The sequence below is a fragment of the Glandiceps talaboti genome, chromosome 8 (genome assembly GCF_964340395.1).
Source record: "Glandiceps talaboti chromosome 8, keGlaTala1.1, whole genome shotgun sequence".
Taxonomy (NCBI): domain Eukaryota; kingdom Metazoa; phylum Hemichordata; class Enteropneusta; family Spengelidae; genus Glandiceps; species Glandiceps talaboti.
The window spans coordinates 8,137,501-8,155,937 of record NC_135556.1 but is presented as its reverse complement, the minus strand read 5'-3'; the positions used below and the strand labels follow the sequence as shown (position 1 = coordinate 8,155,937).

General features: G+C 37.0%; 2 protein-coding genes across 3 annotated transcripts in view; both read right to left on the bottom strand.

Annotated features, from left to right (window-relative positions):
- The window catches only part of LOC144438421 (sodium- and chloride-dependent glycine transporter 1-like), a 78,142-nt gene that overhangs the window by 9,584 nt on the left and 50,121 nt on the right, over positions 1 to 18,437 (bottom strand). For both annotated transcript variants that reach the window (XM_078127442.1, XM_078127441.1), the window contains exons 2-9: positions 11,029 to 11,218; positions 9,238 to 9,369; positions 4,952 to 5,387; positions 3,942 to 4,074; positions 3,100 to 3,234; positions 2,254 to 2,482; positions 1,317 to 1,429; positions 564 to 704 (exon numbers count right to left, since the gene is read on the bottom strand). In XM_078127442.1, the coding sequence (XP_077983568.1) occupies positions 564 to 704; positions 1,317 to 1,429; positions 2,254 to 2,482; positions 3,100 to 3,234; positions 3,942 to 4,074; positions 4,952 to 5,387; positions 9,238 to 9,369; positions 11,029 to 11,218 (1,509 nt within the window). The remainder of the gene's footprint in view (positions 1 to 563; positions 705 to 1,316; positions 1,430 to 2,253; positions 2,483 to 3,099; positions 3,235 to 3,941; positions 4,075 to 4,951; positions 5,388 to 9,237; positions 9,370 to 11,028; positions 11,219 to 18,437) is intronic.
- LOC144438423 (uncharacterized) overlaps positions 1 to 18,437 on the bottom strand; it is a 349,033-nt gene that overhangs the window by 316,055 nt on the left and 14,541 nt on the right. The gene's annotated exons all lie outside the window — the stretch shown is intronic.

The window sequence follows — 18,437 nt, the reverse complement described above, 5'->3', positions numbered from 1 at the left end:
ATAACACGTTACTGCTGGTCCAACTTTCATCAGCTTTTATATATTCATATTTATTAATGATTTCGAAGTCATATCTCTGACTTTAATACAACTAGCCTTCACCTGTAGCATATATATTACCATATTTATTATGTCCATATAAGGTAACATGTTGCAAAATTGTAGCATATGTTGCCATACAATCTTACCATATAAGGTATGATGTTCCAAACTTGCAGCGTAAAATATCCGTATAACTTGTATTTAAAATATGTCCATATAAGGTAATAGGTTGCAAACTTGTATCCCTTATTATCATAACATCTTTCCATATAAGGTAACGTGTTGCAAACGTGTATGCCACATTACCAAAACATCTTTCTATATACGTTAACAGGTTGCAAACTTGTAGCCCTTATTACCATTACATCTTTCCATATAAGGTAACGTGTTGCAAACTTGTAGGCCATATTACCATAACATCTTTCCATATAAGGTAACATATTCAATTTGTTGCAAACTTGTAGGATATACAAGTGTATTACCATAAAATCGTTCTATGTATGGTAAAGATGTTGCCTTACCTTAGTTACCATTGGTAAACCACACAGAAACCAAAGAAAACATGTTGCCAATGTTATCCACTTCTTATTTTTTCTAATTTTGGCACCCATGAATGCTAATTCATCCATCATTGCAGTGATCAATGTCTCCATCATTACGAACTGCAAGATGAAAAAAAAAATTGTTTCATTCATTCATTCATTCATTCACTCATTCTTCAGTTCGTTTTCTTTATCATTTACGAATTACTCACTTGTCGACCCAACTTTTTCATGTTTGTTCGTTCGTTAATTCGTTAACTCATTAACTCTCCGCTCATTGTAAGTGAGTGTGCACAGGAACGCCCTGATACCGAGATGCATTCATTGTTTGTCTGTTGTGGTTTATTTCAAAGAGAGAACAAAAGAAATTTCTACGAAGGAAACACACACACACACGCACGCACGCACGCGCACGCACGCACGCACAAGCGCGCGCACGCACAAGCGCACACACACACACACACACACACACATACATACATACATACATACATACATACATACATACATACATACATACATACATACATACATACATACATACATACATACATACATACATACATACATACATACATACATACATACATACATACATACATACATACATACATACATACACACGAACAATTTCACTTGCAGAAAGTAAGTCGAGGATCAATAACACATGTACATGTCTTCTGATTGAGCTTTGTCTGTAGTATTGCCAGGGGGTATATTGTTGATATTTACCTGACTGTCGAGACCCAAGGTAAATAGCATAAAGAAGAACAAGATGGACCAGAGTGGCGAGATTGGCAATCGAGCTACGGCTTCAGGGTAGGCTACAAACGCCAAACCAGCACCTACAGGATAATAAGAATGACATACAGTGAGATATGTGTATCTACATTGGGACTTTATCACTCGTTCACAATATGTTGAAATGGTCAAAAATGTTATTAAAATTAACGCCAGTAAGTCTGAAATAAAAGGTCGTCTGATTAGATAAAATCTTATCAACATTATTACATTTCGGTTGCTTGAGTTACAGTTATCATAGCAACTGGTTGCTACATTGTAACTAACAGCGTATAGACGATAAGGAAATGGTATTTACATGCAAATAAATGGACTGTTAGTTGTAATATTTGTGAGATTGTTGTCGAGCAAAAAGACATTGTTTCATGTTTACTGGCTTTAATTGTATAACCCGTCTAACCATACCTTTACTAGATACATGGACACACGTGTGGAGACATGTGATTTAAGTATGGAATGCAGACACTCTCATTCTATTATTTTTATGGGGGGTATTGTTACGTTGTAAGTCTGAATGGTTACAATAAATGTAATAGCATAAACAATTATTTGACCACTGTCTGTGATTTGACCTCAAACCACTAGTGGTCTGAGATTTGACCAAGGCAGAAAGGCGTTAGGTAATGACAAGTCAAAGTGATCTTGCACCAAATACATATGTTTGTCTTCTTGCTTGCTTTAAAGAGTGTGATTGTTGGGTCTGGTAGGTAAAATAGAAGCTAAAAACTGTCGTCAAATTCATATTTATTTTTTTTTGGGGGGGGGGGGGTATTATAACGATTTGGCCCATGTTGTGCCTCTTTGCTACAAGGGTTCAAAATCCTGTGCACAAACACAGTCCAGTGACAAATACACAACTTTTACTTACCCTCATCGGCAACTTTGTCGATCGAAACATTTGCATCATATGCCATAAAACCAACGATTGAGAATATAACGAAACCGGCAAAAATACTCGTAAGACAGTTAGCAAAGGCGACTAGCAGTGAATCACGATGGCAGTTGTTATGGAATTTATTATAGCTTCCAAGAGTTGGTAACCCTCCCCATGCTATGCCGAGAGAATAGAAGATTTGGGCTGCTGCATCTTTCCACACCTGTAGGACGGGAGAAAGATGTTAGTGTTACACATACGTACGTACGTGCGTGCGTGCGTGCATGCAGGCAGGCTCTGGTAGACAGACAGACACCCGAAGACACACACTTGCGAAGACACACGCATACATATACATGTTGTATAATACTAGTAAAATACCTTTATTCAACTGACGGTGCCATCTGGCTTGATTCTAGCGAGGCCCTACAACTGTATATGTAATCATATCTTCTAAATCATAACGGAAAAAGTTGACATTCAGAAATTTTATAAAGATGTTACACTCCGGGATTACACTGACTTCTACATAGACATTAATATGATGTGTCACGGTTCAATCTTGAACCGATGTGGGCGCACTATATTTTCTAGTGAACATCAGTCGGACTATTCTAATCATGACTTGAGACATTCATCTATCGTACTAGTACATGTTTTACATACAATCGGTGGTAGTCTTTTCTCCATTAAACCAACAAATGGGTCGAAATACTTAACTGTTGACACTAAGTGGTTGGAACGGAAACAGTCGCCTTAAAACTTCAAATTTTGAAGTGTGAGTGGGTAATTTTGAGAAAAGTGCCGATCAAGCTAAAGACTAAACAATACAGTACCTACCCGTGCACTCTTAAGAATATGCCATTTTGGAGTGATGTAGAACAGGACACCGTCGAGTGATCCGGGCAAAGTGGCTCCACGTATAAGCAGGATAAAGAGAACCAAATATGGAAACAAGGCAGTGAAATACACAACCTGTAGACAGAAATGAAATTGACATAGATTTATTTGACCATGTTGTTCATTTCAACACGAACGTTAGGACTGACACGTAGCCTAGAATCCATACTAGTACAATAGCATCAGATTGCAGTCTATATAAGCCACGTGGATACGGAAGAAAGTCTGCCCGACTTAAATGATGTATGGCCGTTAAAGAGTCTGTCAAATCACGTCTAGAACATTACGGTCAACCAGCAACTTTTCATCCAAATCATAATTTTCTGATTCTAGGATTTACATTACTCGATAACGTTCTTTACGTCTGGTATTTTTTAAATAAAAGAAAAAAATGTAAAAGATCACTTATTATTTTTAGGAGACAATCTTGAGACTGTGTAAGCGTATGTTCGTAACAAAGCTGGCTCCTAACAACAGTGAATACGAGTCGCCATGGAAATCCACGATTTAATCATGGATTTCCATGGCGACTCGTATTATAACATGACATTTTGGTAAAGACGCCATCAACGGTGTACAGTCACTTGTAATATTTACTTTTATTATAGTATTTTCGGGAGTAAATTTAATCAGTATACGTCATTTCTCTCACGAACACTGTCCTTGAAATGGGCACATTCCGAGAACAATGCATTACGTAAGAAATCACGCGAGGACGTAAATCTCACCGACCCGTCATCCGCCGGTGATTTGGAGATGGCGTGAGAACATCGCTAACTCACCTTACCAGACGATTTGACACCTTTTATGATGCATAGAAAAACTACTATCCACGCTAGACCAAGACAGCCCACTAATTGCCATCTCAGGCCACCTAAATGTTCTACACCGTCTGTAATCTCCAGGACGTAATTGCTGTCGGAAAGGACAAAATGAAAAGTGGCGTTACTGTGTTGTTACAATATCAGCTGTTCACAACAAAATCTGTTCGAACACTGTTAACAAAATAATATTTTTCGACCAAAAGTATAAAACACGTGACCTCGAATTTAGATACCGTCTACATGTCAATCCACAATTTATTATTTGATATGTGTTCAGTATACAGTAATTAATTACGTCAGAGTTTCATTCATGTCAATCACACAGTCCTTTATCGTGAAACCTGAATAATTAAAACACAGAGGGGTGTGGGGAGGGTTCTGTAAATCTAAGTACAGAAGAGGAACCTAATACAATGAATACTAGTCCATCGGAAAATTGGTTGAATAAATGGAAGAACTAGCTGTAGTGTGACGGCTTCCGAGACGAAGAGTTTAATAACCCCAAGGAAATAAATGAATGCCAAGCATGCCTTTAGTACTAGTAATAGGGCAGACGAGAACCTGGCCAGTGTATGTTATGTGAGTGAACGTTTCCCTTCTAGCAGCCTTCCCTCAAAACCATACGAATACTTTACTGAGAACAGTAATGATATTTGGTAGTTGGCCTTTAGTATAGATATTGGTGTAGCCTGGCTACTGGCTGGGTTTATAATTCCGTTAACTTATACTTTAATAGTGAAGTCCTGTATGTAGAACGTAGTATAGCGGAGCACAGACAAGTTACTTGTTTGTGAGCAGTCACAAATCCAACCATTTAGGCAGGCTAAAATCCAATCGTGTGTGTGTGATGGTGGTGGTGGTGGTGTTGGTGGTGGTGGTGGGGGGGGGGGGTCGGTCTTGTCTTTCCCCTAAGGTGAGAGTCAAAAATCTCAACACGACTGTCATCGGTGTAACTAAGTACGACTTACTTCCAATACTCTTCGCTTGGTCGTTTGACAATACTTTCCGTACCGTTCCCCGTTTTATTCAATAGTTCATACATTACTTCGGGAGCTACCGTTGTGGCATTTGAAAAATAAGAGTAATTGTTTGTTGCGGCCAGACCTGCCGAGTTCAACAGAGCATCGAAGACAGAAGGACTGGTTGGCTTCATAGTTTCGATATCACCTATCACTACTTCGGAAATAATGTGAGTGGGACTGATGGTCCCATTTAATGTCTGATTTTCTCTGATGGCACCATAGTGGAGACAATATTTTGAGTTCCAGGCGTTGTCGCACCCCGTCCATGGAAGTCCGGGCAGTGCGGACAGAGACGCAAATATATAGAAGATGGTCCAGGTAATAATGACGTTATAATATAAACACACCAAGGCAGTTATCACCACCATAGCAATACCAATTCCTGAAGAAAAACCAAAAAATGTAACAATAACTTCAATATTGGTTGATTCTTGATTCATTTTGTTCTAATTCACCATAAAATACACATTTTCACGACATTTACAAATTAATCGCCGCAACCTTACACATTTGTAACATATAAGTCCAACCTTACATTCTACGTTTATTCTTCATAGTTTTGTTCATGACTTTGAGCTGTGCTCCGAAAGTTATCAAACGAAAGCCGCAGAACGACGACGGTAATTGCTCGACACAAGAAGATTCAGAAAATACACACAGTCATTCTGATCGATTTGACATTTACTTTTCTCAATTAATTGTTACAACTCCAATCAAAGATTTTTGCTCACTGCTTGAACTTCTTATAACATAAACTGTCGCGACCAATTGTAGTACTGAATGATTTAAGAGTTGGCAAAGAAACCTTCTATTAGCCTAACATTGTACTATGTACGTATGGTCACTAAAACAAGACCCATCAACAAATATTTGATAGAATTGAAATAAGGATAAATAAGACGTGTATATGTCGGTTGGTCAGTCATAATGTGGAGCTGATACAGAACAGTGGCTTAAATTAAACAGCGGACAACTTTCATTCAGGGCGAATGTGTAGTCTCGGTTACCCAGACTCTCGCCGCTGGGGGTCTGCCTAGGAGACCTGTCTTGGCGGTCTCGTAGGAGAGCCCCCAGCGGTGAGATTCTGGGTAACCTAGAGTAGAGGATGTGACGCTATACAGGTGACGGTAATATTTCAGACTAAAAATGTCACAAATAACGTCATGACAGTTTAAATTCTCTGGAGATCTTTTTTGTTTCAGTTTTCAAGCGATGTAAAATAAAATACCAAATATTATGCAACTATTGATCGAGCTGAAAATAGTCAGAAATGTCTAATTGATATCGATCTTAATAATGGATTGCAGCCATCTTTCTCTTAGTAAGGTTTTACCGACAACTTCCGTTGAAAGCTTGGAACGTAGGCGTTGAAAGAAGCTAAAAGATGTAGTAAGACGGTATTACCGTTGGAAACAAAAAAATGTGTTATAATACACATGAAGTAAATCCCCTTGGCGTTCTTTACGTATGTATATGCATTAAGGGAATCTGTGACGTGTCTTGCATTGTGTTGTTGATTAACGACACGTGGTACGCTCTCAAAAACGAACAAACTCACTTTGGATCTGGAGAGCAAGTTGCACGCCACGAAATCAGTAAATTACCATAAAACTATACTGACTCGATTTTATCCGTAAAAATGTACACCAATATTCTCTATTCTAAGTTCGGACGACTTACTTAGTATGTAATATTCATACTTTTTTTATTATAAAGGTTTACACTTTGAAGTCTGACTTCAGTATCACTGTATTTATGACGTAGGCATTTAATGATTTCATGTGACTTGGTTTCACATTCATGCAAAGACACGTCTTCAGAGAGATGGTTTCATCTTACAGCGTCTGCGAACGTTGTTGTACACCTACGCCTGTACATCTCACGGCGTAGGTGGTGGGAAACAAGAGATTTTGAAGTTAGGCAGCCGCTGTGCAGACATGCCTAGATTTGCACAATGTATGCTCTACAAAAAGGAAAACGTCGCATTCGAAGATGGGTCCAAATACATGAAAGCAGCGTGACGAAACAGAAAACAGAATCGATTTAAAAGTAAAACAAATGTGAAGTTAGTTTTTGTGTGATAAAAAGTTGTTTTAAAAGAATTCTTTGAGACCTTTTGACCAGCTCGTCTCCTGACAATCAGAATGTCTTCACTTTTAGTAGCTTTCTTTTTAGACCATGAAAGCATTGACGTCAGAGCTCATCAATTACAGCCTGGATTCGAGTCGGAGCGTGTTTTGATTGTTGATAGACAAGTCAATACTCAGATAAGTCTCAAGACGACTCGCAAATAGTAGTGGTTGGTTCAAAATTGAAGGATATTGAACCTTTTATTTGTTCCTGTAAGTGAACACTGTCATTTCAATACGAATTTTTGGAGTCACGCTGTAAGCAAACTGCGCAGGCGTACATATTAATGAGCACGCAAATCGAGAATTCACGGCACCGTCTTTATATTATTAGGAGTGTACCAAGTCGAAAATATCGTACGATTTTAGTCAGCAGTTTACAAGTTCAGCTATACTGTTAGTTAATTATGCACAGTTGGTCCATAGAGTATATCACAGGCGAGACAAACCAAGATATACGATGAATATCAACGAGATGGAAGTAGGTTTATGTGGACTCAATAAAGCATTATCAAAATCCACAAAAAAGCAGAATTTGTCGTTCGTTGACGGATTTACAGGTTCTGAGATTTCTTGTTATTTCGCCCTCATTATTCTTAATGAAACTAATACAGACTACATGGAATGTGAAGTCAGTCGATTCCCATTATGGGATTACCTCGCGGTGATGACGTGTAGTGACAAAATGAGATCAAATTGAAAAATAATGCCGCCTACACGATTTCCGCCGATCACATCTATCTATCTTTCGATGCACGCATTGCAGTAGACATATGAAGATTGATTCATTACTATTGAGTTCAATCCTTTTTATCACTTCCTCACTGACCTTGAGATCTTGGACTATTTAACTCAGAATTTTAATTTTTTAATTCAAAACAAATGTCATTTTATCTTATAACCGTACACTATTTTAACATTTGGACAGATATGGACAAAAATAGTGAGACATTTGTTCTAAATGGTGTACAAAAATGGTGGCAACTCACTTGTAAACTTTGGACGAGTTGTTCACTTTTACAAAAATGGGGGGGGGGGGCAATTCTCTTTTAATAAATTTTGGACAGAATTATTCAGTTTCACGAAAATATATTTATTTTTTTTAATTTTGGACAGATTTGTTCACCGAAAACAGGAATTGTTTATAAAATTTTGTACATTGTCCAATTTTACAAAAATGTTGAGATAATTTTTTTGTTTAAATTTTGGACAAACTTTATGTTTAGTTATTGTATATTAATATTGTGACAAATTGTTTTAAATTTTCGACAGATCTGTACATTTATTTACAAAAATAATGAAAAGTCGTATTAAATGGTGGACAAATTTTATCAGTTTTTACCTTAAAAAAGTGAAAAGAATTGTTAAACAAGAGTGGAGAATTGTTATCTTTGTTTTTATGGGAAACATTAAGGAAGCCAGAGATTACCATTACTCAGTGTAAGATCGTTCGTAATCGGATGTAAAAGGGCAATAAAACGTCCATGAATATAATGTTGTAAGTCCTAATATATCGTTATGTTTAATGACACTGTTGTACATAGTGTATTTTTAGAATCATAAATTAAGATTATTATGAAATAACCCTCAATTGCAGTAGGCTATTGAAAGTAATAAATCTGTATTATGTTAAAGGGGGAAGCATCGGTCTTTGTGTATACGTGTTTTGGGTATAGTAGTCTAGTTCCTATACAGTATCGTTATGATTTATACCTTCACTCACAGACCACAGTTACCATGTAACAGTTGGCATCCAGACTCGGGGTATAGGGGCAGGGTAATGCATAGGTCTTGTGTATATATGTGTGGTGTATAGGGGTAGGGTAATGCATGGATAGGTCTTTGTGTGTGTGTGTGTGTGTGTGTGTGTGTGTGTGTGTGTGTGTGTGTGCGCAGGGTATAGATACAGGGGTATGGATAGGTCTGTGTGTGGGGTATAAAGATTGGGGAATGAGTATGTCTATGTAGTCTGTGTATACGTGTGGGAGGTATACGTATAGGTGGATGAGTAGGTCTTTACTATCATAATTTGTGTATACCTGTGCGGGGTATTGGTGTAGGGGGGGGGGGTGATCCCCTTTATTGTTGACTATTATACTTCACCTTTAAATGCAGGACACATTCTCCACATACTAACACATCCCAGACTGGCAAACTGACCAAATGACAATTCCAGGTAGAAGAGTGGTAAGCCAGCTACTGTTAACATTATAACGTATGGAATCAAGAAGGCGCCTGTAAAAATAAACCAAATGACATCGTTATGACGCTGATTGTGACCTATTTAGTGACGTCACAGCAAAACGATTATACATTATCAGAGTGGTAGTGCACTTCTGTCGAATACTGATACGCCTGAGTGCTTGACCTTGACGTTCAAATTAGTCTATACAGTATGTATGTCGAGGTCAGGTGATCACGTGTCTAATCAAATCGCTTTCACGTTCTCAAATATGTTCCTTTCAATGTGAACACAAAAGTTAGCATTCCGCTATTATCATTATAGAGACGTGTTTTCCATTGAAGAATCTCAATCAAAGAAGGTGAAAAGTCACTTCTGAATTCAAAATCTAGGAAAATTCATTACACGATTTACTAAATCCGTGTTCATTGTTTTGATACTTTGAAATTGGCAGACTTTGAGTAAAGTTACCGAACGCGAACAGTCATCTTAGAAAAATATACATTTCAGACGCATTTCCCTTTCAAAGTAAAAGAAAAGAAAAAGATCATGCCACATTAGTAAATTTTCTAGATATAGTAGTCTCAGTTCGACTACATTACTCAGTATTTTCGATCTCATATGTTACTCTTGAGTTTCTTATAAGAAAGGCACTGTTTCTCAAGTTTAGGAATGGCTTTGCAGTTTTGTCATTATGGCAAACCATAGACCCTCTATCCTATGGGCAAACGCACCCTTAGGTTACGAGTGAGGGGTCATCATTATATGACTGCCAGATTTACGATATTGCAGGCCAAATAGCGTATTATCATTCATAGTAATGATGTCCGTCTACAGACTGATTCAGGAATATAGTCTACAACAACACGAGTTTTAGTTTCAGTTTGGTTCATGTGCACGTTTCTCATTTCAAACATATCTTCCATCCTTATTAATTCACAGTGTTCTGAAAACTTGAGGTGTTTTATATTCAAAAGGTCAACATTGAAGAAACTGATTTGCAAAGCTGACAATAAAAGGTGTCGTTGTCGGTTCTGTCTAGACATCACATCGCATCGATGTGCTCACTGAATTCATAAATAAACCAGTCAAATCGAGATTCAGGCGGTTCCAATTCTATCTGTATTCCGTGTTAGTACAGTCTACGTACAACATTACTTCACGTTGAGATAAAATCAGAAGGAAAGCTGACAATAAACGAACTGGATTGATCCGGTACTTGACGTAATATGGGATAATATATTTGTAAATTTATGTTGCATCCATATGTTGTTTTATACTTACATTATCTGAGGCCATAAATAAAAAAGAATTTTATCTGTTTCATTGACAATATTCTGTGGAATTTCTCTGATATGAGACTTAATTTTAGATTGTATGCATTCTCAATGCCAATTTCAAATGATACAGAGAAAAATTGGTGCCATTTTATTTCGAATAAAAATATGTAAGCAATATCAGACCAGATACGGATTATCAATATGACGCCAGGATTATCGACTAAGTACAGATATAGAACATTCTGTTTATGCCATCTGGGCTTTTCGCCTTTCAGTACCTAGAAACAAGCTTATGTCGGATTAGTTCATACGCTAGCAATAGACTTGTGTGTCCGTCCGTCCGTCTGTCTGTCTGTCTGTCTGTCTGTCTGCCTGTCTTGTTTGTTTGTTTGTTTGTTTGTTTGTTTATTTGCTTGTTTGTTTCACTCTTACCTCCTCCATTAGAGTAACACAAATATGGAAACCTCCAAACATTTCCCAGTCCCACTGCATAGCCGAGACAGGATAACAGAAAGTCAAGTTTGCTACTCCAGTTTCCTCTCCCTGGATTTTCATCTTTTTCAGAGGTTATAGTACCGGCTAATTTATCAACAGCTATTGCGTGGGAATTACAATCAGCTTTCTGAAAATAAATGAACAAAAATATGTGTATGATTATATAACCTTTTATATATTTATGACCATCGATGGGTCTTCAGTTCTGTTAAAGAAACCAAGTTCTGTTACACTTTAAATACTGAAGACGGCAGCTATTGAGATGAGTCTCTTCGAAATATTTGGGTTAGAACTGTATGGTTTATGGCATTATTTGTAGACAGAACCTCAGTGTAAAGTTATATATATAATATATATGTATGTATGTGTGTGTGTGTGTGTGTGTGTGTGTGTGTGTGTGTGTGTGTGTGTGTGTCACGTGGATACATTATGGTCATGTTGAGCCATCGGTTAAAATGAATAATACATTCCATATGTTATCATGATACTTAGAACATATTTATGTAATATTTTACTGTAATATGACCCTGAAATTGGTACAGCAGTGTTACAAACGACCATATAAAAACAAATGCCCACATTGGCTAACTATTTTACAGTGTCCTTTCATAGCGAACAATCAACTGCATATTTAATGTATTAAAATTGTAGTAAAACTCGTTCATACAAGTATCGAGTTGTAAATTTGGTCAATTTATGGATAATTTTTGATGTGCGATTTTAGACATATCATATTTTCAAACCATACTCACACACGTAATGTTTATTATTTATTGTGTTAATAAATAACAGTATTTAGTTTGGTTTGGGTCAAGCTGTCACACAAAACCCTGTATATAGTTACTAATACCAACTGATTTATGGTGGAAGTCAAAGTACACGAACCGGAAGCTGACATTATTTGTCCACGTTTTTTTTTTCCAGGCTGGGGCGGGCTGAACACTACACCTACCACATATCATTGTCTGACACACACACACACACACACACACACACACACACACACACACACACACACACACACACACACACGTACGTACGTACGTACGTACGTACACACATACATACATACATACATACATACATACATACATACATACATACATACATACATACATACATACATACATACATACATACATACAGTTTGTATTCAAAACTCTTAAGTTTCTAGTAACCGTACTTTACCAAGTCAATATGTAGATAACATCATTTTCACTATATTTCTTACAGCAAATTCACTGCATGATGTTGTAATTAACATCATATTTAAACCTGGTCACGTGACATGAGTGACAGCACTCAATTTGCTTTTATCATCGATTGTTTTTAATACACTTGAACTTCATTAATGACTGTATATGGAAAAAACAGAATGAAGCACCTGATGTCATTCCTATCAGAATGCAGGCCTCAAACATGCATCTATCACTCTCTCTTGTGTCAATCTTAACTCCTTTTTTAGACAACTTTTGGAATTCTACGCCACTTTTTCATCACACATCTGGTGCCAACACGTTTGCTATACGCTAGTATCAACCTGTTTGATCCGACATGCTGAAAGGACGATGTTAAACAATGACACTTTAATTACACAAAGTTTACTATAGACAACCTGCCATCTGTTGATTGTGACGTCATGATTGACAGACAAATTCATCTTATTTGGTTGAAGGTCGGACCAATAGTTTTGTATAACTGGCAAACTGCTGAACTGATGACGTCGTCTCGGAAACTAAAATCAAATCAAGCTGTACCCACACAGCATAGTTTTGTTATTAGTTTCTCTGTAGTGCATTTTTTTTTCATTTATCGGTTCACCCTTTAAAATCACAGTCGCAATTTATAATCGGATACGTAATGTCAGTCTTAATACAGGAATAATGAACGTGAAAATAAAATGAGAAAAAGAGAAAATATGCATCGGCGATAATTATCACCTCGAGCAATAACGGGGTACTTGTGACGCAGTACTTCTAAATAACGACGGATTCGTATTGTAATAAATATACATGCATATGCCATGACCAATCAATATTATTCACAATATTTGCATTTCAAATGCGTCATAGAAGAGAATTTAAAGGCCAATAAGATGTTCTATTGGTGGAATTAGTTTCGGTTATTGGAATTACTCGCAATCATCAAAGAGTAGCTGCAAACGTACAAATATGACCTTTGACCTGGAGTCAACGACGCCGCCAAACGTTTTAGAAGACGTGTGTGGCAAATATTAAAATACGAATCTCGATTTGATACTACAAAATCAAGATACTTCTATTTCTTGGCTATTTGACTACTATACACGCGGTTTCTTTAAGATATTTTACTATTTTATCAACGTTCAAATACATGTCCAATTTGCTTATCTCAATATTTGCAGTACACATGTGCATGTTTCACGGTTTTCGACAGAACACTTAGTATAGTTCCGATACGACGGTATCGTGACGATTTACACCTCCACTCAGTTAGAGACCACGTTGGCACCCAGACTACAGAACACATTGGAAAGCCTTGAATCACGCAATACGAAATTTTAAACAAATATTCTAAAAATAGCTCCGGTGGTAATTGTAATTTTTTTTACCGTTCGTGCGTTCTCTTTGGTTATGTCAGTGTCAGCAAACTTTCCACGCTGTGTATATTGATATTTACTAGTCTAAACATTAATCGGATTTAATTCTAGAGGTATCAGCGATGTACAAAACGGATGCTTTCAATAGAAAAGTAAGTGGTCATATTGATGGATGAGAAATATGTGTCTATGGTGGATTTTTAATTAATAAAACAAATTTACGAACTGCGATTTTTTAAATTAGTTTTAGAAGCAGTGTGAAATAGTATTGATCAAGTTCATCTTTTGCAATACACCTCATCAGTTTTGCTAAAAAAAAAATAAAAAGTGCGTTAAAAGTTTGTTATCACACTATACGGGAAATGCTTTGTAAACAGACTCTTTGGACATATTTTGTATTTGCTGAGTCACAAACACGGTCTACGTAATCTTTCAGTACTACTTGAAAAACACACAACAAACTTAAGTTTATTTCATTACTACCGAAAACAAATACAAATTACTCGTCCATATGGCCACTTTAAAGCATATATATAACATTCAATGTCAGTCTGTCTAGCTGTTGTTCTATGACCTTGCTCATGTTCATCGTTTTGTCCCCCCCCCCCCGTCATTTTCTCTTTCCTCTCTACATGTCGGTTTCTTGCTGACTGCTTGTCGGTAACTTCTCCCTCCCCTCTCTCTGTAGCTCTGCGACTCTGTCTTTATTTCTCTCTCCCATCTTTTGTTCTTTCCCCGCTGTTTGTCTACCTACCGACATCTCCCCCTCTCTTTCTGTCTGTCTGTCTGTCTGTCTGTCTGTCTCTCTCCCTCTCTCTCTCTCTCTCTCTCTCTCTCTCTCTCTCTCTCTCTCTCTCTCTCTCTCTCTCTCTCTCTCTCTCTCTCTCTCGGAGCTGGAGGAATACCCTTTACGTGTCGCATCATGTCATATATGGTAATATAATTAACGTCTAGCGACTACATCAAATTTCACTTAAAATTTCAAAGGTCAAAATGTGGTCGTTTTTCCATGCCATGGACACTTTACTTCTAGTTGTATTGTGTGATGTAATATTTGCATCAACGATGTGTCGACAGTTTTAACGTACTTTAATCCTGATACCAATGACATCTAATCAGATAAGATCAGTCTCCGTTGTCATGGGAACTTCATGATCTGCATGATGGGGGATTCACATGAGTGTCGTCATAGCTAAGGGACAATAAACGTGTACATTATTGGCACTTTTTGCTGAAGTCACGTACTATATTTTCTGGTATTCTGCGCATGTTGAATGTCAGACGTTACGCAATTCAGAATTCTTACAACTCCCACGAAATTGAGCCGGCCGCTTTCAGTGCAATTTCCCACAAGACACATGATATACTCCTTAAAGGAAAAGGGTCATTTTAGGACACACGTCTGTGATGACGTAAATAACTGCTTAAATCAGATGTGGCTCTCAAGTTTTATTGAGCCATCAAATCGGAGCAAATTATACCTGGCAGTGTCTTCAAAATAAAAAAAACTTACGCTCACTTTCGGAAAATTCATCAACGTGAGAAAGGTGAGCAGGGCCTCGAGTGCCAGTTAAAAACCCGGGGAGTTAGACAGGGTTGTGTACGGTATGCTATTTTAGTTTCCCTACTAAACATATATTTACATGTATTTATTGCAAGCAACTTCTCCTTACTTTTGATTGACACCCGCAGTGGCAGTTTGCCGGTCGAGAGTCGTGAAACTGGCAGGCCATCCATGAATCAAATACATGACTTGTATGTGTGTGTATGTATTTGTGTCTGTGTGGATACCCAGACAGACGGTTTCAAATAACATCATACCAGACGTCGCCGGTCTTTTCTCTCATGGGGCCTTCACCTCGCTTTGTATATACAGTTACAACTAGCCCACTTTATTATCGTGATGTTTATTAATGACAGCTCGGCGGGAACGGCTTTCCTTGAATCAATTTTCCAAATATTTACATCGAAGACCACAGCCATATTGTTTATCTTGTGGTAAAGGTGTACAGAACTGCTATAGATTTTACATTGAATTTTGTTTTGTATAAGTCGTGATCTGTGAGCTATGTGCTTATGGACTTTCAAAGTTTCAGTGTTTGAATTATTTAGATGTCAGGAATTCACAAAAAAATCCTTCTGTGGGTATCGACACAAGGGAAACCATGACAACCAAATACGGATTCAGATTAGTAATGTCTAGGGTACACGTAATGATTATGTACTGAGACTGGACTAAAAAATGAAAATGGATAACATAAATCTGAAGAATGGTTGATGGTTGTAAACAAAATGAAACAAATTTGTATTGATACATTAGGCCTACTTTGATACCATTCTCTAATGATACATTGTACGGACTACCTAACTTTTTTCGACTGGCACAAATTGTCTCTGATCTCAATGTTTCAATTTAACCTCTGAGACAATTCGACCTTGGAGTTTGAAGCACTGAAATAAACAGGAAATCGTGATTCTTTGAAAATGTGGAAATTAACGAACTCTTGGGCGGAAATATCGGTGAACTCAAAGACATGATCTGCATGAATACGAAGAAAGCAGCCTTTTAGTGAAATCCGGAGGAATTCTTTTCATGGGAAAAGTGGCATAAAAAGGGCAGGTACAAGACATGTCTCATGTATCTCAGACTCGGGGGTGTGTGGACGGTCCACTGCTAGACACCGTTCACTGCACCGTCTACTACTCAAAACAGAAACATTGGAGTTCAGATCTACAGCCATAGGGTCATAGACCTAGTCGCAAAGTAACAAGGAAGTGACGTCTCGGTGACGTCACTTGAATGAATTTATATTACTACGAGCACGAATAAAACGTAGTGTTTTGGTTTTTTTTAAATTAAATTCTTATACTTAGGCTACAGAACCTCCACCCCCACCCCTTCTAACTAAATTGGCAAAAATTGGCAATTGTTTCCGACAGCACAATCAAAATCTGTGTTGTAGTATGTAGTGCTATGAATACAAACTAAACAAAGCCAGTATTTAGTGAGGAAAAATAGACCTTTCACTGTATTTTGGTGCCATGCATTTACTAAAGTGAAAATTCTGCCATTTCTAAACTTGATGACAGTTTAAAAGAATTTTTGTATTTAGGGGTACAAAATAGATTCCGTTAAAAGTAAAATTGATTTTGTAGGATGAGAACTAAAATGACTAACCCCCCACCCTCAAAAGTAAAAAGAATTTAGTTTGTTATGCTACATGGGAATTCAAGCAACATTCTTTTAATTCCACGATTTGATAGCTGCGACGGGATTTCTATCTGCACAGTGATTTAAGCTTATTAAAAATTTATTTAGTTGCAATGAAATGCAAAGTCAGTTTTTATCACTAAATATGGTTACAAAGTTTTTGAGCCCAGATTATGAAATCCGTGAAAACAGTCACGATATTTATCTTAAATGAATAATAACAAAGTCCTAAGATGTTCTGGCATTTTTGTTTAGTTTTTGTGGATGTGTACGATATATTTCAAAGGTACCACTCATTTCAGATTTCTGAAACACTTTTTATTTCAATTTGTAATAATTCGTCTGATAAATTTTATGACGATAACAATCGCTGCTCAATTTGATTCACGTCACGTTTCAGACAGGAGAATTCTAAAAAAACAAACTAAAAATACAACTGAAAGACTGACGTTCTAACTTTATATATTTAGAAAGTTCTTCTTTAATTCAAGACTTGTCGACATTTTGAATACTTTAATTGAGACTCGAGAGAGTTCAAAGTTTTTTGAAAACTAAATAAATAATGTTTGATACGAGACATACGATTTAAAATAGACCCAATCTGTACCAACTACATTTGCCAGTGGATTACTATCTCGACTACGCCAGTCTGTATTAACTATTATTTTGGCGGCACGCGATCGATGGAGCAATAGTTTTTATATTCAGCTTCAGTTCACGGATTATACACATAATATACTGACTGACTAAAACTGAATGTAAAGTATCAGAGACGAGAGAGGATGGAATTTTAAACAATAAAATTTAATGTTAAGTCTACCTTTTTCTCGTAATAAACTCAAGGCTACACATATGAAAACAGACAAAATAAGCTTACTGATTGTTTACGTTTTTTGACACTTATCGAAATTTTTGGCGCTTTGGCGATTTTGGCGGTTCTTATTCTCAAAAACTTCAGACGACGAAAATCTTTTTGAGATTTGAAATCTGTGTTTGAAATATGTAGACAATGACAATGAAATTCTAATGTCTGGTCTGAAAATTTCTGAAATATTATTCTAATTCAGCACATGATGTGGTACATTTAGAAACAGAGGAAGTGTTCAATAAATACCTGACTGATAATAAAAACATTTCTGTATGTTGTGTGACGTTCATTCATTTTACCTTATTTTCTTCCTCTGGCAGTTCTAATGTCTTGGATTCACTCACAATGGATGACATAATATCCAATCACTTATTAATAGACACGGATTCACCATAACAAAAAGGCGCGAAACGTAAACATATACATATTCTGGTATTACATGTTAGTTTAGCATTACATGCATATATACGTGTCACGTCACGTCATAAATCTCGCATGCGAGGGGTCACAGGGCACCCTTTCACCTGGATGTTGACTTTTTTGTGAACCGATACGGGAACACGTTTATTTTCAGCCAGAATATATTTCATAAGAGTAGTATGTCAAGAAACACATTTATTTCAAAAACCGTAGGGGTTATCTCTAAGTCCAAGTCAACAAACACGGTCAGGATACACATATGTTAGGAT